At 45.3% G+C, this 23,956-nt stretch overlaps 1 protein-coding gene across 6 annotated transcripts in view; it reads left to right on the forward strand.

Moving 5' to 3' along the window:
* The window catches only part of ZMPSTE24 (zinc metallopeptidase STE24), a 114,257-nt gene that overhangs the window by 63,641 nt on the left and 26,660 nt on the right, over window positions 1–23,956 (forward strand). For all 6 annotated transcript variants that reach the window (XR_002889769.3, XM_005309379.4, XM_065576789.1 and 3 more), the window contains one exon: window positions 8,544–8,685. Coding sequence is in view for 5 of the 6 variants with exons in the window: in XM_005309379.4 (XP_005309436.1) it covers window positions 8,544–8,685 (142 nt within the window). In the remaining variant the exon portion in view is untranslated. The remainder of the gene's footprint in view (window positions 1–8,543; window positions 8,686–23,956) is intronic.

The following is a 23,956-nucleotide window of genomic DNA, read 5'->3' on the forward strand; positions in this document are numbered from 1 at the left end:
TTTCAATAGGACTTAGGTTCCTAAGTCACTTTGTTTCCCCAAATTTAACCCTTGGCTTCAGTAGTTGTATGACTCAAACCAACCACACTGGCTCCACACACTAGATGCTCTCCTGCCTGGAGTAGACAGGAGTCATTGGATCTCCTTGGCCTGTGGGGAGAAGAGGCTGTGTAAACACAGCTATGGACTGGCTGTGGAAACATGGACATCTATGAAAAAATTGCATGGTGAATGCAGGAAAGGGGTACCACAAGAGTCAGCAGCAGTGCTGCATGAAAGCAAAGGAATTTCAGGCAGATTTAAAGTACAAAGGTTGGTTTAAAGATCATAAAATACATATGGTACATAATCTGCAATAACCTAAATTTAGGTGAATAAATTTAATGATACAATTTAGATATTAGCATCCAAATATTTGGGTACATCACTCATGAAACCTATCAATTTAACCTATCATTTAAATCAGCTTTTGTACCAAATGACTGGAGGATAGCTAATGTGATGCCAATTTTTAAAAAGGGTTCCAGTACCAGGCAGACTGGTTGAATCTATAATAAAGAACAAAATTGTCAGATACATAGATTAACATAATTTGTTGGGGAAGAGTCAACATGGTTTTTGTAAAGAGAAATCATGCCTCACCAATCTACTAGAATTCTTTGGGGTGGTCAACAAGCATGTGGACAAGGGGGACCCAGTGGATATAGTGTACTTAGATTTTCAGAAAGCCTTTGACAAGGTCCCTCACCAAAGGCTCTTTAGCAAAGTAAGCTATCATGGGATAAGAGGGAAGATCCTACCATGGATTGTTAACGTGTTAAAAGATAGGGGAAAAAGGGTAGGAATAAATGGTCAGTTTTCAGATTGGAGAGAGGTAAATAGTGGTGTCCCCCAGGGTCTGTTCTGGGACCAGTCCTATTCAACATATTCATAAATGATCTGGAAAAAGGATTAAACAGTGAGGTGACAAAATTTGCAGACAATACAAAACTACTCAAATCCGAGGCAGACTGCGAAGAGCTGCAAAGGGATCTCTCAAAACTGGGTGACTGGGCAACAGACTAGCAGATGAAATTTAATGTTAATAAATGTAAAGTAATGCACACTGGAAAACATAATCCCAGCTATACATATAAAATGATTAGCAGTTACCACCTCAAGAAAGAGATCTTGGAGTCATTATGGATAGTTCTCTGAAAACATCCACTCAACATGCAGCGACAGTCAAAAAAGTGAACAGAATGTTGGAAATCATTAAGAAAGGGATAGATAAGAAGACAGAAAATATTGTATTGCCTCTATATAAATCCATGGTACGCCCAAATCTTGAATACTGTATGTAGATGTGGTCACCCCATCTCAAAAAAGATCTATTGGAATTGGAAAAGGTTCTGAAAAGGGCAACAAAAATGATTTAGGGGTATGGAATGGCTTCCGTATGAGGAGAGATTAACAAGACTGGGACTTTTCAACTTGGAAAAGAGATGACTAAGGGGGGATATGATTGAGGTCTGGTGAAAGTAAATAAGGAAGTGTTATTTACTCCTTCTCATAACACAAGAACTAGAGGCCACCAAATGAAATTAATAGGCAGCAGGTTTAAAACAAACAAAAGGAACTATTTCTTCATACAACGCACTGTCAACCTGTGAACTCTTCTGCAGAGGATGTTGTGAAGGCCAAGACTATAACAGGGTTCAGAAAACAACTAGATAAATTCATGGAGGATAGGGGAAACAATGGCTATAAGCCAGGATGGGCAGGAATGGTGTCCCTAGCCTTTTTGCCAGAAGCTGGGAATGGGGGCGGGATGGATCACTTCATGATTACCAGTTCTGCTCATTCACTCTGGGGCACCTGGCTTTGGCCACTGTCGGAAGACAGAATACTTGGCTAGATGTACCTTTGGTCTGACCCAGTATGGCCATTCTTATGTTCTTAAAAGTTATACAGAGAGTTGATTGTGGAAAGCAAATATAGCAATGAGTGAAGATTGTCCCTCATTAATTGAGAATTTCGGATAGTTTGTCCCTTAGAAAATACAATCCATCGGGGAAGTACTTTCAGTTACTTTTCAACAACACTCCAGCTCATCTCTCGTGGTATTGCCGATGTCTGGTGATGTGTTCTAGATAGCTGTCCCTCGACCACCTGATGCCGTCCGACACCATGAGTGTAGCACTGACTGATTCCACGTTCCTGCAACACTCAGTCATTACTGGATTCTCATGGGCCCTGGGCTCTGATGATTAGAGTGTGTGTTTGAACCTTGTAACCCCTAGCTCTCAAGCAATGGCCAGAGGAGTGTATTTCTCCACTTTTCGAGCTCAGGCGTTGCGGAAGGCTGGGATCCTGTTCTCAAAGGACACTGTGATGTCCACCATGACTATCTTTTTCCATTCCTCATTGGTGGTGATGGTGTCCGGTCACAGTTGGCTATCCATTCCGGGGATGGTGGAGTTAAGAGCAACCGTCCCCTCGGGTGGCGGCTCTGATTAGGCGATTCTGGATGGCGTTGTGTCACAGCTGCCAGGCTCTGGAATGGGACTTGCAGCTACACAAGACATGGGGTAGCATCTCGCTGGCATAGCCGCATTTCCTGCATCACTTGTCCCGTATCCCATGGCGGACGGCTCTGTTCAGCGGGATGCAGTTGAGCTGGGCCCTGTGTATGAACCTCCTCTTGGCAAGTCGGGTGAAACTGCTCTTGCGAGGAAGTGATTGCCACTTGCACGTCACCTCGAAGGCCTTCCCCTGGTCCAGTTCCGTTTTAGGTTTTCAACATACTGGCAGCGGATGGCATTCTTCAGGGCCCTATCCCAGCATGGTTCTAGCTCTGAGTGATGATTGTGTGCTCTGTATTCTTCACCTGTGGCACCAGGACTCCCAGCGCCTGATGTTCCTCACACCACGTCCAGTGGCAGCTGATATGCTTCTCCATTTGTCACATAGCATTGGGGGCACAAGTCCAGAGCGAAGCAAAGTTTCCCCCATTTCTTCCCAATTCGCCTTCTAGTGAGCCGCTCAGTAGGTTGTGACATGTTGGTTGGAGGGGGTCCTGGTGATTCGCTTCCTGATGACATCCTGCATAGCATTCTCTGCGATGTTCCTCATCATGGTGTCCAGGCACATCAGAAGGCGGAAGGTGTGAGTGATCACCGCAACATTGCACAGATCACCCATTCGAAGGTCGTTGGTGCCGCGCTGCCTGTCTGAGATGTACTGTGGATTTTCCAGTTGCAAAATGGTTTCCCACTGACCAGTAGCAATCCAGTGTTTGCAAGCTTCTAGAATGCAGTTACCACTTGTTTCTCCACTGTCAGTGCAGCTCTTAATGTGGTATTACTGCCCTGGAGTGCTGGGGTGAGCTTGGCATACAGATCCAGGAATCTGGCCTTTCACGTCTGAAAGTTCTGCAGCCACTGCTCATCATCTTGAATCTCCATTACCATATGATCCCACCAGTTAATGCTCGTTTCTTGTGTCCAGAAGCAGTGCTCGTCCATCCGCAGCTACTCTGTAAATGCCACCAACAAGTTTTCACTTTGTCCCTCAGCAAACAGTCCTCGAAGAAATTGGCGTGTCCCCCATTGTTACTATACTTCCTGTGGGTCTGCAAAGCACAGGAGAATTGTGTAGCGTTCATGAGATTAGTGCAGAGGTCTGTGGGCTCCATGTTTCTGTCACAGATGGCAGCCACTGAACAGTGCCATGTGAATTTGTGGAATATTTTTAAAAAGACACAAGTTATGGGATATGAATAGCATGATGGGATGGAGAAAGTTGCATTCTGAGAACTTGACCTCTAGCTCCCAGAGATCCCTGGGCAAGTCTTTTCTATCCCACAGAATGTGAAAATTTCCCAAAAGGCATTGCGCTGGATGTTGGCATGTGACTCACTGGAATGCCTACTCATGGTGCACTACAGTTTGCATCGACACAAGCACTCCAGGTGAGTATGTGCAGCGCCAGTGCAAGCAGGCACGTATTTCATGAGCAATAGACAAAATTCGGCAGCTGTACTCCCACATAATTTGTGTTGACCAAAGTTTTAAGATATGATCTCAATTGAAGGGTGTCAGATTTAGCCTATGGAATGGGCTAAAATGTTTCATAGGCTGGACTATGCATTTAGGGCTACATATGGCCTCCCATGCGCTGATGTCAATGGGAGGTTTTTCATAAAGGTCATGGGTAAAATATGGTCTTTATGTGGTAATTGAATTTTAGGACCATTGACTTAATGGAACTAAGTCAGTTAGCTGAGGATCTGACTTTTGGTTATTAATATTGAAGAACATAAATCCACACCGTGTAGAGGTCAAAGCTCAGAGACACTGTCAATCAATTGATTACAATGAAATATATAGATTTTCCATGGGCGGGGGAAGGTGACAGGGTAGGCAGTTCCACACCCCGGGATAGGTTTTGCAGCAAGACAAGATAGCACAATAGCCAATGGTTAAAAGGTTACACAATGTCTCCACCCATGGTCTCAAGTTAGCAAGTTAACATTTGATTAATACTTTGATAAAATGTTATTAGTATAAAATATATATGTTGAATTCTGATTTGGGGTCCATAGGAACGGAGTAACTCCTTTGATTGTCCGACAGGTACATGTCTAGGGGATAAAGCAAAGAAACAGTGAAAGCATATGAAAATAGAGATTGTCTCCTTTATGTCTTAAGGCAGGGCATTGGTCCCTTGGAAGGGAGGTGGAAGGATGCCATATCATTATAGTGACATGTACCAATTTTTCATAAACTCAAGGTTGGATCTGTGGGAAGACTGTTTTCCCTTCAGGAGAAACACAATAGGAACAGGGATTCTTTGTTCAATTTGAAACATTGGATGAAACATAATTATTCAGTTATTGCCTTAACATCTGGCATTTCTACTGACCAAGCAGATCTTAGCAAAGGCAATGTTATTTTGTTTACCCCAGCTTTCTCTTAGCTGATCACTATTAGCTAGGCCTCTGGTCTCCAGACCAAACTCTGGACTTTGGGTCTGGAAAAGAGCTGGCATAATTCATATACCAGGTTGCTATATAACATGCACATGGATTTTAACCCTTCAAATATTATTTGCTCAATACTTTATTGTTGCATTTAGCATCATTTATTGGGGAAAATCTGTGCCTCGTTAAGGCCACAGCTATTTTTGCCCTTTGTTTCTAACCTTTCCCCATCCTCTCCCTTCACTGTTTGTCTCCTTTGTTGTTCTTATTTCACATGTGCTTCACTCCCTTTCCATCTGCTACAATGGTCAGCAATGAAATAGTTAATTTTGACTTTTAAAATGTCATCTTCAGACTTTAGATTTACACCTCTGAGTGAGATTAATGGAGGTGGGGAAGTTGACACCTCTGAGTCAGACTGTCTGCACGTGGAAAAAGACAACTTTGTGTTACACTTGGATCACACTTTGGAGACTTTTGTGCTAGAATGTTATTTTTTTAAAAGACAAACCAGCAAATCTGAGCATGTCATGTGGCTCTCCATGACATTAAGTAGGTCAGACATTTGACTTAGCTGGACTGCAACATTCAACTTTCCTGTATTGTATGCAGTGTTCCTGGATTAACATGGCTAAAATGATTTTAGAGAGGCAAGGTGGGTGATGTAATATCTTTTATTGGGCCAACTTCTGCTGGTGAGAGAGAGATGCTTTTGAGCTTACACAGGGCCTATCTTCAGGTTCGGGAATTGAAACTCGGAGCATATTTCCCATACCAGAAGAAGAGCTCTGTGTAAGCTCAAAAGCTTGTCCCTCTTACCACAGAAATTAGTCCAATAACAGATATTGCGTTCTCCACCTTGTCTCTCTAACTTTACTGTTACTGTTTCTGCCTATTCTTAAGTTTATCAAGCATGGTAGAAATCATTTCTTTCGAGAAATCTGCTGCTGCTGCTGCAGTTTCTAAAGAACAAAATGGTCTCTCTGAATGGTGCACTCTGCTGCAGATGGAGCTGTCAGTTTGGAGCTTTTTCCCATATTTTCAGTGCTCACTTCCCCTCTCCCCGCATTTTCCAGTTGAAAAAAGTAAAGTGAATGTTGTCATCCAATTGTCTCCCTCCCTTTGCTCTGTCCCACTTTTTCTAACCTTTTCCATTGTCAGAAAAGTATATGAGGAAGGGAGAGTAGGTTTGTCTTGGTTTAACTTCCCCATCCTTTTTCAGTGGGGGTAAAGAGGGAACAGATGAAAAAAGTCAGTGTAGAAAAATGAAAATCAACAACCAAAAAGTTTCTGTTTCTGAAAACTAAACTAATAGAAATTGAAATGAATGGAAATGAAAAATATGAGAGAGAATTAAATGAAAATGTTCATTTCACTTCAAAATATCTTGCAAAAAATAAATTATTGTTCCAAAAAAAGTCAGTAAAATACCCTGTTATTTTTACCCATTCTACCCAAGCCCTAGCTCCTTTTCTAGAAACATAAGTTTTGCAGGATCATGCTAGATACCTGCTTTGTATGATTGTATGATCTCAGCTTGTACTCACTGTGATGTTATATGATTAAAACATGACCATGTAGATCATTGTTGCTACCACTGTTATATAATTGCAACAAATCTTATACAAAGTGTGTCAAGTAAGGTGTCAATGGAAAAGTAATGATTTACTGAATATGATTATGCTATTTGTATGCATGTATCATTTTTATATCTGAAATTATGAATATTAACTATGTACCTGTATTTCAAATGTGTTTGCTCATGTGGTAACACCCGCAAGGTATTTAGCCAGCACCTTGCAAAGGAACTATATACATTGAATGGCCCATCAAAGAACACTTAACTCACAATGAGCCATGGAAGATGCCTATCTACACTTAATGGGCTTTTCCTGAGAACATTCTAACTAGAGTATGGGTAATGGCTTCTGCTATGACTAAGCAAAGCAGGCATGGACATGTGACTTGCACATGTGACTCCAAACCCCATCTTGTTAGCTGTAATTTTTCACAAACTAGAACAATGGGTTTCTCTTCACTTGAGCTATGGCTACACTGGCGCTTTACAGCACTGCAACTTTCTCGCTCAGGGATGTGAAAAAACACCCCCCTGAGCGCAGCAAGTTACAGCGCTGTAAAGTGCCAGTGTAAACAGTGCCACGGCCAGTAAGCTGTAAGCGAATCCCCTCAGGGAGGTGGAGTATCTGCAGTGCTGGGAGAGCTCTCTGGCTGGCACCGCGACCACACTCGCACTTCAAAGCGCTGCCACGGGAGCGCTCCCGCAGCAGCGCTTTGGAGTTTTGAGTGTAGCCATGCCCTTGGCAGAAGCTATAAAAGGCCCTGGAAACATCCTCCATTTTGACTCTTTCCTGCTCTGATCTAGTAATGGGAGCATTCTAACCAAGGAACTGAGGACCTTCCAATGATTTGGAAGCAACCAGAGACTTGATTTAAGCCAGCAGTTTATTCCATCATTGCTATAAGCCTGATCCAAGAACTTTGCATTTATTGTGTGTATTTCATGCCTTTAACTCTCACCTTTCCTTCTTTTTAAATAAACCTTTAGATATTAGATACTAAAGGACTGGCAACAGCGTGATTATTGGATAAGATCTGAATTGTATATTGACCTGGGTATGTGTCTGGTCCTTTGGGATCAGAAGTACCCTTTGGTCGATGAAATTGGTTTTAAAAAAACCACTCATCATTAAGTCTAGTGTTTTTGGTGGTGATACAAAGACTGGAATGCCTAAGGAGACTGCTTTTCTGACTTCTTGTTAGCTAGTGTGGTGAAACAGAAGTTTACTTTTGTTGCTGGTTTGGTATATCTTATGGGAGAATAACCACCTGTTTGGGGGGGGAGGGGTCTGCCCTATTTCTCAGCAGTTTGTTCTGAATTTGGTATTCTCAGTTGTGACCTACTGAGGCATGGTGACACTCACCCTGCTCTTTTCTTCCTCATCTCTCCACCCTCCCTTTCTTGCCTTAAAAAGTAAAGTATATATATTTTCCAGGTTGCTGGCACTCGGGCCTCTGAAGTCTTAACTTTGAAAGAATCCTGGTTTTATGGCTGGAGGCAGAAAAGTGCTCACCAGATCTGCAAGGCTCGTTGCCCTGTCAATTGAAATGTTGGCAGTGGGGAGCACCGTGAAACCTGACAATCTTCCCATGCTTTCAGAGTAAAGGTGCTATGCTAAAGAATGAGAGTGTCATGTGGAATGGTCAGAGGAGGAATAATGGAATACTTCCTTTTTTAAAAAAAAATTGAAAGGATAATTGCATCTAAGCTTTGACTAGTCAGTGGTTCCAATCAGAGGAAGTCTTCAAAGATTGCAAACTTTTGCTGTAATGGAAACAAGTCAGATTTTCAGTGCCTCATTTTGTTCTCTGCATGGTCTTCTTTCAGACCCTCTTCTAAGGGAATGGCTCCTTAACACCACCTTCTGCTGAAGGCTTCTTACTCCAAAATTGTGTTCTAAAATCTAGAAACAAATATTATTCTCAAGTTTTAAGATTTACTTTTGGTCTAGTTCACCAAGGATTTTTCTATGCCTGGTTTTAACTCTGTGTTTCTTTGCAGGTTCTTGTCACAATATATGCAGACTACATTGCCCCTCTGTTTGATAAATTCATTCCACTTCCTGAGGGAGAGCTCAAACAAGCAATTGAAATGATGGCAAAAAGTATTGACTTTCCTTTGACTAAGGTCTATGTTGTAGAAGGTGAGACTTTTAAGTAAACACAGAGTTCATAAACCCCTTACTTTTTAGTTTCCTTTTAGTTTTATTGATTGGGGGGGTATTTAAGTTTGCCAACTCATGTGCTTTAGGTCAGGGCATGTGCTCTAGTTATTTCCATGAAGGCACATAGAGCCGTTTGTGTCTTAGGGTCAGTAAAGTTATAATAAAGTTGCCAGAATGAAAGTTGCCTGTGCAACCTTAATTTAGCGTCCCCCTCCCCCCTCAATACGTGTGTATGTATTTTCAGCATTTTATAGGAAGTATGTCATAGAGCAAAGAATAAAACCAGGCCTCCTGGGTCCCAGTTCAGTGCATTAAACAAAGGAAAATCCTCTCGCAACCCTGTGCCTCATTAAATGTCCATTTTCTATAGTTGCTGAAGCAAGTATCCGATGGATGAAATTCTTTCATCGTGATTAAAAGCAATGCCATAATACATATGTACAAGGAAGTCAAATTAAGGTCACACAGCAACTTTCATTCTGGGATTTCCTAACTTTTAAGCATTTGACATTGCAACCTTAACATGCTTTCCTAGGTTTAAAACACTCTGAAAATTCATCATGTGGAAACATATCAACCCCAGACATGTCATCAACAGTCTGAATCTAAGACCTTTATTTCACAGCACAGATCTCTACTACTTGAGCTAAGGGAGTATCAGTTAGTAATATAGACTGTTACCTTCTGTGTGGACCTGCCGCTAGAAGGGGGTGTCATACATAGCTCAGTGGTTTGAGCATTGGCCTGCTAAACCCAGGGTTGTAAGTTCAATCCTTGAGGGGGCCATTTAGGGATCTGGGGCAAGAATCTGTCTGGGGATCAGTCCTGCTTTGAGCAGGGGGTTGGACTAAATGACCTCCTGAGGTCCCTTCCAACCCTGATATTCTATGAATACCCTTTTGCTAGTGGCTTTTCACAACTATTTATTAGAAGAATATTGTAAGTTAGGATTCCTGGGTTCTATTCTTGTTTCTGGCAGGGGTGTCAGATACAGTGGTTAGACAGTGCAGCAAGGCACATTTATTCAGAAAGGCAATGTGGTCAATGTATGAGATTTGGGTTCTATTCATGACTCTTCCAGATGCTACCTTGTGTTACGTCTGCAAAATGGGGTGAATTATATTAGCATGTCTTGTAAGGTATGATACCATGCTTAAGAATAAGGGCTGTGGAATGCATAGAATTGTTAATACCAATCAGTGGAAGCCTTTAGACTAGAACCCATGTTGTCTTTTAACTTCCAGCACAACACACCTTCTCTTAGGTCAAAAGGATATTTTGCAGCTCCTGTTTTGCCTGTATCCCATCTAGAACCATGTAAGGCTCTCTAGAGTCTAGGAGCAGGTACAGTGGAGTTGCCGCGGAGGGAGCTGTGGGGGTGGGAACGTGCTTGGTGAAAAAGGTCTATAATTTCAGCAGTGAGCCTCTAACAGGCTCTGCTCATCTTGTGCGAATGACAACTTTCAGAGGCCAAATACAGGTTAATTTTCATGGGGACAGCAAAAAGCACCTCTATGACCTAAAGAGTATCCATCCAAATTTTAATTTCACATGCCACATTATTGAGGCACTGGAGCTCTTTAAAGAAATAGTGTGTGTGGGGTGGGGGTGTTTGAACATTTGCAAAACTACCTATTTTTTCCTAACATAATTCTTGGAAATAGCTGAATTGTTGAAACGTACAAAATACTAGACTGAGGTAAAGAGCAAAAATGGAAAAATTAGCCCAGATTGTTAGTTTGGCAAAGTTCTGAGCAACTAAAACACAGGCACACAATGGAAAGTGTTTGGAAACCTTACCTGATCAGTATCATTATCAGCTCTTCCTATTAATTAACTATGGTACTAACTTAAGATCTTATCCAAAGCTCCTTGAAATCAGTGGGAGCCTTTCCATTATCTTCATTGGGCTTTGGGTCAGCTTTTAGTGTTTAAATCAGTCTTATTAAAACTTTAACAGAGTTAAGGTTGCCTGTTGATAAAACTCAGACTTCTGAAACCAGGAAATGCAGAGTTAAGGTAAATGCCCATGCAATCTTAACTTTGCCCCCCTGGAGCTGGCAATAGCCAATGGGAATTGATGATGATTAATGATGATAGAGGAAAGAATAAATCTCATTGGCATCCTGTATGCAAGTGTAAAGGATATGAAGTGAAAGCTTGGTATTCTGTCAAGGGAGTAGGCTCAGTGTTTGAGCACAAGGCAAGTGCAGGTCATGCCTGTCCATTACAAGGCAGAGTAGGAGTGTGTGTGTGTGTGTGTGTTATGAGTGTTGTGGAGCATTGCTCAAAGAGATACGGTTGTGCGGTCATCTTCTTTAACTCTGTATTTCCTGATTTTTCAGAAGTTAAGTTTTGCTGAACTTGATGTTCTGGAAAGGGACAAGGTGTCACTGGGCAACCTTAACTCTGTGTTAACAAAGTATTTTGCCATTTAATTTAATTTTTTTAAACAAAAAGATTAATGTTTTTGGTAGGAGCAGTGGCCATTTAGCTAGTTTTGCCTCTTACCTAGGTTTGCAGTTGATATGCTACTGGGCTAGGTAATAATCACAGAATCATCTTAGAATCATAGAATATCAGGGTTGGAAGGGACCTCAGGAGGTCATCTAGTCCAACCCCCTGCTCAAAGCAGGACCAATCCTCAACTAAATCATCCCAGCCAGGGCTTTGTCAAGCCTGGCCGTAAAAACCTCTAAGGAAGGAGATTCCACCACCTCCCTAGGTAACCCATTCCAGTGCTTCACCACCCTCCTAGAGAAAAAGTTTTTCCTAATATCCAACCTAAACCTCCCCCACTGCAACTTGAGACTATTACTCCTTGTTCTGTCATCTGGTACCACTGAGAACAGTCTAGATCCATCCTCTTTGGAACCCCCTTTCAGGTAGTTGAAAGCAGCTATCAAATCCCCCCTCATTCTTCTCTTCTGCAGACTAAATAATCCTAGTTCCCTCAGCCTCTCCTCATAAGTCATGTGCTCCAGCCCCCTAATCATTTTTGTTGCCCTCCGCTGGACTTTTTCCAATTTTTCCACATCCTGCTTGTAGTGGTGGGGCCCAAAACTGGACACAGTACTCCAGATGAGGGCTCACCATGCCGAATAGAGGGGAATGATTACCCCCCTTGATCTGCTGGCAGTGCTCCTACTTATACAGCCCAAAATGCCGTTAGCCTTCTTGGCAACAAGGGCACACTGTTGACTCATATCCAGCTTCTTGTCCTCTGTAACCCCTGGGTCCTTTTCTGCAGAACTGCTGCCTAGTCATTCTGTCCCTAGTCTGTAGCAGTGCATGGGATTCTTCTGTCCTAAGTGCAGGACTCTGCAGTTGTCCTTGTTGAACCTCATCAGGTTTCTGTTGGTCCAATCCTCTAAATTGTCTAGGTCCCTCTGTATCCTATCCCTACCTTCCAACGTATCTACCACTCCTCCCAGTTTAGTGTCATCTGCAAACTTGCTGATCAAAAGACCTAGCTTTTGTACAGTGATTTTCTTCACTAGATATCAAAGAACTTTTCATTATCTCGATTTTACAGGAAACTGAGGCACGGAGTTGAAGTGACTTGCCCAAAGTCACCCAGCAGACCAGTGGCAGAGCTAGAAATGGTTACAGTCCAGTGATCTTTCCACTGGTTGCTAGGTGATTCCTCATTGCTCCTTTCCCCCTCCTGTACATCTTGTTATAATGCAATGGGGATGATGGTCATGCTTTGAAATGTTTGCAGCGTGTAGTAGCTGACAGGGCCAGTGAGAGAAATCTCAGACATTGTCTATGTTCCAAAATCTTGACAATTTTATTATATTGTGCTTACCAAAATATTTAAGCATCTTAGGGCATGTCTTCACTGGCAACGTTAAAGCGCTGCCGTGGCAGCGGTTTAATGTGGCTTGTGTAGTCACAGCATAGCACTGGGAGAGAGCTCTCCTAGCGCTCTAAAAAACCCACCTCCATGAAAGGAATAGCTACCAGTACTGGGAGCGTGGCTCCTAGCGCTGGTGCACTATCTACACTGGCACTTTATAGCATTGAAACTTGCAGTACTCAGGAGGGTGTTTTTTAACATCCCTGAGCAAGAAAGTTGCAGCGCTGTAAAGTGCCAGTGGAGACAAGCCCTAAGAGAAGACTGGTGTGAGTGTCTTTCTCCTTCCTTTGCCCCACCATTCCCTGCCAACATTTCTAGGTCACCCTCCCATTCCAATCCAATTAGCACCCAGAACACAATAGCAGGATAGCAGGCTCAGAAATTAGATGTTCTTAGCTGAAAAAGCATACCCAGTGGAGCTGAATATAGCCTGAAACAGTAGCTCTGAAACATCAACTGCTGCATTCATGTCAGTCGGTGTTATTTTCTCCCCTCCCTACTGCAGGTTTCCAGTTTGTGTCAAGCATTCCCAGTTTCAGCCATGTGTTCTTGGTGCCTGTTCTAAGTTCCCCACCCAGAGGGGCAAGGTTTCCACAGATCGTGGCTCACATGGGGGGATCAGAAGGGAGAGTCCCCTATAACAGGGCAGGGCCCACAGATCCTCGTTTACAGAGGGGGGGGTAGGGAGATGGGCTTATACACCTCCTTCTCTCCCACTTCCCCCCCCCGGCCCCCCCAGAAAGGCAGGCTTCCCAGATCACAAGGAGAGCCAGGAAGAGGGGCCATACCCCATAGATGGTCTGGGGACCCCCAGATTGGGGTGCAAACATGGGTGGGTAATGTGGGGTTGAGAAGTGCCTCTGCTCCTATTCTCCCCCAGTCATCCTGTCACCGCCAAGACCCCCATCCCAGTGTCCCACCCATTACCTCCCCCCCCCCCCATTAATCGCCCTCCAAATAACCTCTCTTCCTCTCACTGCATCCCAATCCCCTCTCCCCCTATTCCCACCTACTCTTCCACCACTAATCATGCTTCCCTCCCAGGGAAGTTACACATTTGCACATGTAACTTATTTTCTTCTCAAAAACAGTTTAATTACCTTCTGAATATTCTGCTGTATTCAGATTGCATTTCCCTAAAATAAACCCTTTGACAGATTGGAGACCCTTTTCTTTTTATTTCAGATTTCTGTCCTGGGTTGGATTTGAATTCACAGTACCTAGAAGCTGTTTAGATTCAGTAATTGGTATATTCTCCCTTGAGTCATTCAGGTCCTGTGATGTAGAGTTAGTTTTCCAGATAGTTAGCCCCTCTCTCTCAGCACTTGCTTGGTGTAATTTGTTTGACATACCATCAAGCATTTCAGAGAGTGCCTTTCCTAACAGAAGAACTAAACTCTTTAGTTAATAAAGTTATAATTTGATTTCCCCCCCCCCAAAGGGCTAGTGGGTGGCTAACTGTCAAGCACCTGAGCCCCTGGTATGATCTCAACTCTGCTTTGATCTCTGTGAGCAAAAATTCATTGCTAGATATGTGAACTTTAAGAAAAGCTGTTTTTTGGGAGGGACTCTGTCTTGGGAACCCCTGGTTCAAATGATCCCAAATTTGGGGCACTGACCAAACCCCACACTCCCATGAGGCATTCCAAGTAACTATACAGATTTTAGAGCACTTACAACAGTTGGGCTTTAGTAATTCCTAAAACTAGCAAAAATTACTCCACATATTTATGAAACAGTGTTTTTGAACAATTCTCTGTTTGTAGCAAATTAAAAAAGGATTTAGTCCTCAGTGTGGACTATCCAAAAGAGGAAAAATATTTTAAATGCAATCATTTGAGTTTCCCAATAGCAAAAGGAGCCTTAGGGTATGTCTACAATATGGAGATTATAGCAGTATCACTATGTCGCCGTAGCTATGCCAACATAACCCTGTAGCATAGATGCAGCTTACACTGGCAGAAGGGATTTTTCCATTGGTATAGAAACTCCACATTCCTGAAAGACAATAACTATGTCAACAAAAGTATTCTTCTGTAGACATAGCTGCATCTATATGAGGGGAAGAGGGGTTATGTCAGGTCATCATAGCTATTCTAAAGTGGTTGTGTGCCAGTATAAATGTAATCAGGGTCCCTGGTCTCATACAGCTTAACTCTTTTGCAGCATTAATTACATAAATTTATAAAGCCAGAAGGCACCATTGTGATTATCTGTGACATCATGCATAAACTTCTCCCATGCTGAAGAGTAGCCCTTTATTTGTGGGAGAGGTGCAGGATCAGGCAATCAAGGCTGGCCTGATGAGCAGTGCAATAAAATTATAGGGAAGATGAGGCTTTGATGTGAAGGGCTTTGTAGTTAAGAATAAAAGTTTGTGCTTGACACAGTGGAAGAGAACTGAGTTAAAGATGAATTGAGGATTATGGTCTTGAGGGACACAAAGGATGAAGGTACCATTTCTTCACTGATTTAGAGATGAGATGTGCAGGGGAGAGCTTCCAGGAAAAGATCAGGAGCTCTATTTTGACCATGTAAAGTTTTAGTTGCTGGCTTGATGTCCACTAGGAGATTCCAGAAAAGAGGATGGAAACATTAGTTTAGATGGAAGGAGATTGTTCTGTAGTAAAGAGGTAGATGTGAGTCATCAGTATAAACGTGGGGACATACACATTTCTTAGTTTCATAGAGATTAAGGTCAGGAGGGACAATGAGATCATCTAGTCTGACCTCCTGTATAGCACAGGCCATTAATTTTCACCAAGATACCCCTATATTAAGTCCAAAGACTTTAGTTAGACCAAAGCATTTCAGTTCTCAGGAGACTAAACTGTGTGCCACAGGGAGAGACCAAGGTGCCACCAATGCCCATGACCCCTGCAGTGACAGGAGATTGATTAGATGAGACATGCCCAGATGATCACAGCAGGTGAGCCATACTCCAAGCTGCAGAGACAAAAATGCACCTCTTCCCCCAGATTCTTGCCAAACTGACCACATGAAAATTCCTTTCCGACCCCAGATCTGACAATCAGTATCACCCTGAGCATGTGAGCAAGATACTAGTCAAGCATCTAGAAAGAGGATTCTCTATACCATCTTAGAGCACTGCCCACTACATCTAGCCTCCATTCCAGCTGTGGCCAATTTGATGCTGCAGAGGAAGGCAAAAAAAAAAAGAGAGAGAGAGAGCAAGAGAGATTGAGAATACATCTGGCCACTTGTGTACTGGGGGCAAGCCAGGGGAAAATACCTTCCTGATCTGTGCTGATGACCATCTGAAGCCTTGAAGCATGAGATTTGATTATAGACGTTATCTTAATGCAGAGCTGTAAGTGTTAATCCCCAAGGCCCATGAAGGAAGGGAATGAAGGGGATTCGTAGATTCACTGTTTCCAAGGCCAGATGGGACCACCACAACTATCCAGCTCAACCCCAGCACTCAGGATGCAGAACTTCTCCCAGAAGCTGGATAAAAGTACATTTAAAAAAAATATATCTAGTTTAGTCTGAAAGGCTCCAAGCAATGTAGAATCCATCACCTCCCCTCGTAAACTGTTCCAATGTGTAATTAACCTCCCAGTTAGGACATTGCATCTGAATTTAAAGGTTGAATTTCTCTAACCTCAACTTCCAGCCATTGCATCTTGTTATGCCTTTGTCAGCAAGGTTGCAAAGCCCTCCACTATCAGATATATTTTCCATGTATACAAGTACCAGAATTGCCTTTCTAAATCAGACCCATAGAATCATAGATGATTAGGGTTGGAAGAGACCTCAGGAGGTCATCTAGTCCAACCCCCTGCTCAAAGCAGGACCAACCCCAACTAAATCATCCCAGCCAGGGCTTTGTCAAGCCAGGCTTTAAAAACCTCTAAGGATGCTAAACCTCTAACTTTAAAAACCTCCCTAGGTAACCCATTCCAGTGCTTCACCACCCTCCTAGTGAAATAGTTTTTCCTAATATCCAACCTAGACCTCCCCCACTGCAACTTGAGACCATTGCTCCTTGTTCTGTCATCTGCCACCACTGAGAACAGCCTAGCTCCATCCTCTTTGGAACCCCCCTTCAGGTTGTTGAAGGCTGCTATCAGATCCCCCCTCACTCTTCTCTTCTTCAAACTAAAGGTCCATCTAGTCCAGTATCCTGCCTCTAACAATGGCCAGTACTATATGCTTCCAAGGAGAGTGTAAAAACCTCACACTAGCGGATATACCACCTGGACCAGGTGACTTTTTAAATTATTACTTTGTTCTAGTACCATTTCTTCTAAATCCTCATGTGTCACCCAGGTTAAATGCCAGTACCTCATTTTATGCTTTACCGGTTAAAACACTGGACAGTAATCAGTCAAAAGCCTGTGTTTCAAAGTTGCAGTAACTAAAACAGGTAATGCTACTTTTTATGCAGGCAGTTTGGTCTGATGGCTTGGTCAATCAGGCGACCAGGGTTTTATTTCCAGCTCTGCCATTTGGCTACTGGACGATTTGGGCAAGTCACTTCACCTCCCTGTTCTTCAGTTTCCCCATCTGTAAAATAGAGATAACATTACATAAGAGTTGGGTATTATAATTTTACCCACCCATTCCTTCTTAAATAGTTGGTAACCAGGGATTTAAATATTCATATGCATCCATCCACCAGATTTCTATAATAGCAACTATTGAAGAATTTTTCTCTCACACAAGAATTTCCAGTCCTTTCAGCTCAGGCTCTTAACATTGGTATCTACCACAGCAATTAAAAAATTGTTCTTTTCACATTCTGTGATACCTTAGTTTGTTATGTTTGTGACACTTTGAGTCTGAGTTATGTCTGGTCTGTCCCCTGCAATTCGCTACCATTGCTCTAGTTAATTCCCTACTGATATTTCCTGTGATTGTCACACTAAGTACTTCCTATCAGTGTGATACATCTAATTGTGTAGAAGTATGTGGTTCTTTCATTTTGTGATCACAGCCCCTTTAATGCTACATAAGGCTGAGTCTACACATAGTTTTGTACCAATTTGAACTATTTTGGTTCGGGGTGTGCCTTTTATAATAAAACTAGTGAAATCAGCATTCATCATGGTGTGGATGCAGTTATATTAGTATGAAGGTGCTTATACTGGTATAGTTTATTTCTGTACCTGTACAGGAGTAAGCACATTGATATAACAACATTGACACTGGTATACTAGGGAATTGTATCACTTTATACTGGTTTCCAACAGATTATAGTTATAGTAGCACAAAATCCATGTAGTCAGACTCTAAATTTGGTATTTTCAAGATTACAAACTTCCTTCCAACGCAGCTGCCACTTGCAGTTTATGCACAGGAAGGAAAACTTTCCCTTCAGGAGGGAAGGAAAATTTAGCACATCCCTTGAAGATCACAATAACTGTTTTTTCACTGGTTATCATAGTTACCAGAGTTGGATTATACATCTAGAAGGAAAGTGCTCTGGTTGAAACTCCTGTTCATTGCTCAGGAGTTTGCTTTATAACTGTCTTTTATGCATAAATATTTCCTTTCAGAAGTATCTGTACCTAATCTACTCAAGATTTTTCCTCTGCCAGTTTTTTTGGAAGATAGATTATAATGTTTTAAATACTCACACCAACAATCAAACATGAGAAACTCTCCTGAAAAATTTTAACAAGAGATATATTTCTTACACAGAGCTAAACAAAAACTATATAAAATTCAAGGGGCATAATTCATAGATTTTTAAGGCCAAAAAAGGACTATGATGATGATCTTGTCTGGTCTCCTGCATTACATATGCCTGAGAATTTCACCCAGTGATCCCTGCACTTATTTTTTAGATATCCAGTTGTAATTAAAGACTCCAAGTGATTAAGAATCCACCACATCCTTTGATAAATTGTTCCAATGGTTGATTACTCTCACCATTAAAAATGTATGCCTTCTTTTTAGATTGAACTTATCTAGCTATTGCTTCCAGCCTTTGGATCGTGTTATGCTTGCTAGACAAGAGAGCCCTTTACAATCAGAAATCCTCTTCCTATGTATGTACTTAGGCTGTAAACAAGGCACCTCTTAATGTTTTTTTTAAATAAGCTAAATAGAGTGAGCTTCTTTAGGCTCTCACTGTAAGCATGTTTTCTAGACCTTAAATCATTCTTGTAGCTTCTGTGGACACCATAACTGACCACAATATTCCAGTAACAATCTCACTAATTCTGTATGCAGTGGTAATAACACCTTAATATTTTTTAGTTCAGTGTTCGACTCTTATATATGCAACTGTCAGATATGCCGTTAGCCATCATGTTTCACTGAGCGCTCACATTCCGTTGGTTTCCACGATGGCCCCTAAGTCCTTTTTAGAGTCTCTGCATTTCAGGATGGTCTTCTGTCTGTCCTGTGACCTAACTTCTTGGTTCCTAGATGTATGACTTATATTAACCTGTACTAAAATGCGTGTTCAAGTCAGTCCAGCTTTCCATTCAATCCACGTTGCCGAGTATAACTGACTCGTTCTTCTTCGAGTGATTGTTCATGTCCATTCCAAGCAGGTGTGTGCGCGCCGCATGCACGCCAGCTGGAAGATTTTCCCTTAGCAGCGTCCGTAGGTTCGACCCTGGTGCCCCCTGGAGTGGCGCCTCTATGGTGCCCTATATAGGGGTCTGCCGACCCTCCACCCCCTCAGTTCCTTCTTACCGCCGGTGATGGCTAGCTGGAATTTTGCTCGCTCTCGCAGCAAGCCTAGCAGTGGCCCTATTGAGTGCTTGTAGTTCGTTTTTACATAGTTCATTAGTGTTGTAGATAGTTAATAGCTGTTGGGGGGCTTCCCCCCCCCCCAACCTAATCGTTGCCCCGTCCTGGGGCATGCCCTGGTCCTCAGGATTTAAACTCTGCACGGACTGCGGGAAGTTTATGCCAAAGAGTGAGCCACACTCTTCCCGCTTGAGGTGCCTCGGAGAAGGCCACCAAAGAGACCGGTGCACTATCTGCAAGGGGTTCTGTCCCAGGACTCTTAAGGACAGAGAGCAGAGACTTAGAATGCTCCTGATGGAGGAGACCTTGCGGCCACACTCGGACCCCAAGCCTGCCAACCCGGCACCCAGCACCTCTTCTTCGGTGCACAGCACTCCGGCACCATTAGCAAGAAAGGAGGCTCGGTCTAAGAACTCTTAAGTCTAAGAATCGGGACATAGAAAACCGGCCTCCATGCGGCACCGATCACCATCTCTGGTGCCTGCGAAAAAGCAAAAGCCGGTGAGGGGCCGAATCCCCCCACCAGGACCTTAAAAGGCCAGTGGCATCCACAAGTGTGGTGGACAAGCCGTGCCACAACCGCACCCTCCAATGATCCCGTTGACTCCTGCCCCTGTGTGGGTGCAGTGGAGTCCGGACCGATCTGGGTCCCTGGACCTCAGCGAGGATGTGCGCCTCCCTTCGACGCCAGAGGCGGCCTCGGACTTATTAAGCCTCCCGGTGCCGGCCTCCCCGCGCAGGACGGAAGAGCTGCCAGGGACGGCCCCACCCCCGATCCAATGAAGGGGCAAGCCGGCCATGATGACGCCACAGTCCCCACCCAACACCGCTTTGGTGGTACCGGTGTGAAGAAAGCGTTCTCCGGCCTTGCGGCACCGCTCGCTGGCAACAGTGGGTACTGCCCCTCTTCGGTCTTCATATTCGGAAACCGTGGAGGCGGAATCCTATCACTCTAGTAGATCAAGGAGCAGGAGGTCAGCTTCGCAGGCAAGCCAACAACCTTACCCGGCGCCGTGGCAGCAGCAGTGGCAGCTGCCCTCCCAGTGGCCATTCTGGACTCCCTGGGCTTACCATCAGACCCTGGGACAGGTGCATGGTCCACGCTCCAGGTCTGCATCGGTTTATTCAACGTCGGTGGCTCTGGCGCAGATGCCGCCACCACCGGCACCGCCGTCCGACAGGAGTGTGCCACAACAGACTCCGGCACCGCCTAGTCAGACACCAGCACCGATGGGGGCCATGTCTTCAACGCCGCAGGCACCGCCCAGTGCCCCTCGTCATTTGGTGTCAACCCCGGTGCTGGTTGCGGTGCTGCATCCTACATCCGCACCGGCTACGCAACCTGAGTACCGTGTGCCGCAGGCCCCTGCAGAGAGGCCGGTGGTAGTGAGGACGGTCCTCTGCAGGTGATCTCCTCCTCTTCCTCGCCCGACAAGGCACTCGCGGGAACTTCAGCGGCACTGGCCCTAGAGGACAACCGGGTGCTTCAACAGCTACTTAAAAGGGCTGCACAGAGCCTGGCAATCCAGGTGGAGGTGGTCGATGTGGATGTAGACCCAGTAGTGGACATCCTGGCTCCCTCGGGCCCATCTAGGGTCGCCCTACCATTGATCAAAACGATAGCCAACACGTCCCGCGCCCTTTGGCAAACACCAGCTTCTTTGGCCCCTACGACCAAAAAGACAGAGAGGCGCTACTTTGTACCCTCCAAGGGCCATGAGCACCCATATACTCACCCTCCCCTGGACTCTCTGGTTGTGGATGCAGCCAACCAAAGGGAGTGTCAGGGCTTTCAAGGGCCCACACCAAAGAACAGGGAGGCCAAAAAGTTGGACCTCTTTGGTAGAAAGGTGTATTCAAGAGGAGGTCTCCAACTATGCATAGGCAACCAACAGGCTATAGTGAGCCGGTATGGCCATAACACGTGCTCGGCCTTGTCCAAGTTCGCTGAACTCCTTCCCCAGGAATCGTGAACAGAATTCTCTGCTCTGGTGGAGGAGGGCAAGCTGATCTCACGCGCATCCCGCCAAGCGGCCCTGGATGCAGCGGATGCAGCCTCCCGCATGCTGGCCACTGGTCTGGTGATGCGGCGGGGGTCTTGGCTTAAGGTCTCAGGCCTTCCACATGAGGTCTAGCAGACCATCCAGGACCTCCCCTTTGAGGGGCCCACGCTGTTTTCCAAGTAAACGGACAAGAGGCTCCATAGCCTAAAGGACTCAAGAGTTACCTTACGCTCGCTGGGCCTCCACACTCCAGCCACCCACCACAGGGAATTCAGGCCGCAGCCGACCCCAGAACCAGCCCCAGAGCCGTACCAGCCCCAGAACCGCCCGGAGCTCTCGCATAGGCAGAGTAGAAGCGGCAGGAGGAGGCAACAATTGCCTGCTGGACAATCGTCTGGCCAGCTGCAGCCTCTGTCGGGGCCTAAACCCCAAATTTGATGGTGCGGTCGAGGACGACCTACCAGTCAGGACTTTGGATCCTACCAATCCTACCTTTTTGTCACGTCTGTCCCCTTTCTATCGAGCCTGGTCCTGAATCACATCGGACAGTTGGGTGCTCCGCACGGTAGAGCGGGGATATTCTATCCAATTATCCTCCCTCCTGCCCCACCAGTCCCCCTCCCCGTCCCTCTTCAGGGATCCCTCTCACGAGCAACTTCTAATATCATTCCCTCCATGGATCCAGGAGAGGACGCGTATTTTCATATCGCGATAATCCCTCAACCCAGGCATTACCTCAGATTCGTTGTGAGCAACACCTATCTCCAGTTCGCAGTTCTGCCTTTCGGCCTGTCAGCGGCCCCGAAGGTCTTCACAAAGTGCATGGCAGTCGTAGCAGCCTTCCTGCACAACCACGAGATTCAGGTGTTTCCCTACCTAGACGATTGGCTCATCAAGGACCGCTCCAAGGCACAGGTGGAGGCTCAGGTGGTCTTTATCAGATGGACCTTCCTCGAGCTCAGCCTCCTGCTGAACGAGGCCAAGTCTACCCTGTCTCCCGTCAAGTGGATAGAATTTATAGGGGCAGTTCTGGACTCGATGCAAGCCAGAGTGTACCTACCGGAGTCCAAGTTTCAGTCCATGTCCGACATCATTCTCGGTCTCTGGCGTTTCCCGACCACCACAACAAGGAGCTGCCTCAAGTTGCTGGGGCACATGGCAGCGTGCACCTATGTGGTACGCCATGCCAGGCTCAGGCTGCGCCGTCATCAGTCCTGGTTAGCGACTGTGTACCGACCAGCCAGGGACGCGCTGGACTCTGTGGTGACGCTTCCCCGAACAGTGCTAGATTCCCTCCAGTAGTAGCTCGACCCGTGGGAGGTCTGTGTGGGAGTACCCTTCGCTAGCCCTCAGCCATCCCTATCCTTGGTGACAGACGTGTCAGATACGGGGTGGAGGGCACATCTGGGGGACCTCAGGACCCAAGGCCTCTGGTCCTCAGAGGACCTCTCCTGGCACATCAATGTCAGGGAGCTACGGGCGGTTCGTCTCGCCTGCCTGACCTTCAAATCTCACTTGGCAGGCAGGTGTGTTGCAGTCCTCACGGACAGTACCTCAACAATGTTCTATATCAACGGGGGTGCACGCTCCCTTCGCGTTGCCCCTGTTCCCGGACCTGATCATACAGGATCGAGGCCGCCTCCGGCACCCGAATCTGGAATCGCTCAACCTCACAGCCTGGATGCTCCATGGCTAAACCCGGTGGAAATGCAGGGCTCACAATAGGTTAGACAAATCCTCCTTGGTAGCAGGAAACCCTGCACCAGGGCCACATACACAGCCAAGTGGAAACAGTTTTCCATCTGGGCAGAACAGCGGGGACAGGCTCCATTGCTCGCCCCGATCCCACTCGTCCTTGACTACCTACTTCATCTGAAACAGCAGGGTCTTTCCCTCTCTTCGGTTCGGGTCCACTTGGCAGCCATCTCAGCGTTCCACCCAGGAGCTGACGGTGGTTCAGTCTTTGCAAACCCACTGGTCGGGCGCTTCTTCAAGGGCCTGGATAGGCTTTTCCCACATACTCGACAACCTGTTCCGGCTTGGGACCTTAATTTAGTCCTTTCCTGCCCTCATGGGGGCCCCCTTTGAGCCCCTGGCTACGTGCTCATTAGTGTATCTCTCCTATAAGGTTGCATTCCTCGTGGCTATCACCTCAGCCAGGAGGGTATCGGAGCTCAGAGCCCTGACGTCCGAGCCTCCATACACTGTTTTTCACAAAGACAAGGTCCACCTTAGGCCATACCTGGCATTCCTTCCTAAGGTGGTCTCCCAATTCCACATGGGTCAGGACATTTTTCTCCCTGTATTCTATCCTAAGCCACACTCCTCCAGCACGGAGCATAGGCTGCATTCCCTGGACGTTCGCAGGGCCCTGGCATTCTATATTGAAAGAACCAAACCGTTCAGGAAATCAACCCCTATTTGTTGCTGTGTCTGACAGGATAAAGAGGCTCCCCGTCTCATCACAACATATCTCCTCATAGATCACGGCCTGCATCCGTGAATGCGACGATCGGGCTAAGGTGCCTGCCCCGCCAATCACAGCCCACTCCACAAGAACACAGGCCTCCTCTGCGGTGTTCCTGGCTCAGGTCCCGACACAGGAAATATGCAGAGAGGCCACGTGGTCTTCAATCCATACATTCACGTCCCACTA

The sequence above is a fragment of the Chrysemys picta genome, chromosome 23 (genome assembly GCF_011386835.1).
Source record: "Chrysemys picta bellii isolate R12L10 chromosome 23, ASM1138683v2, whole genome shotgun sequence".
NCBI lineage: Eukaryota > Metazoa > Chordata > Testudines > Emydidae > Chrysemys > Chrysemys picta.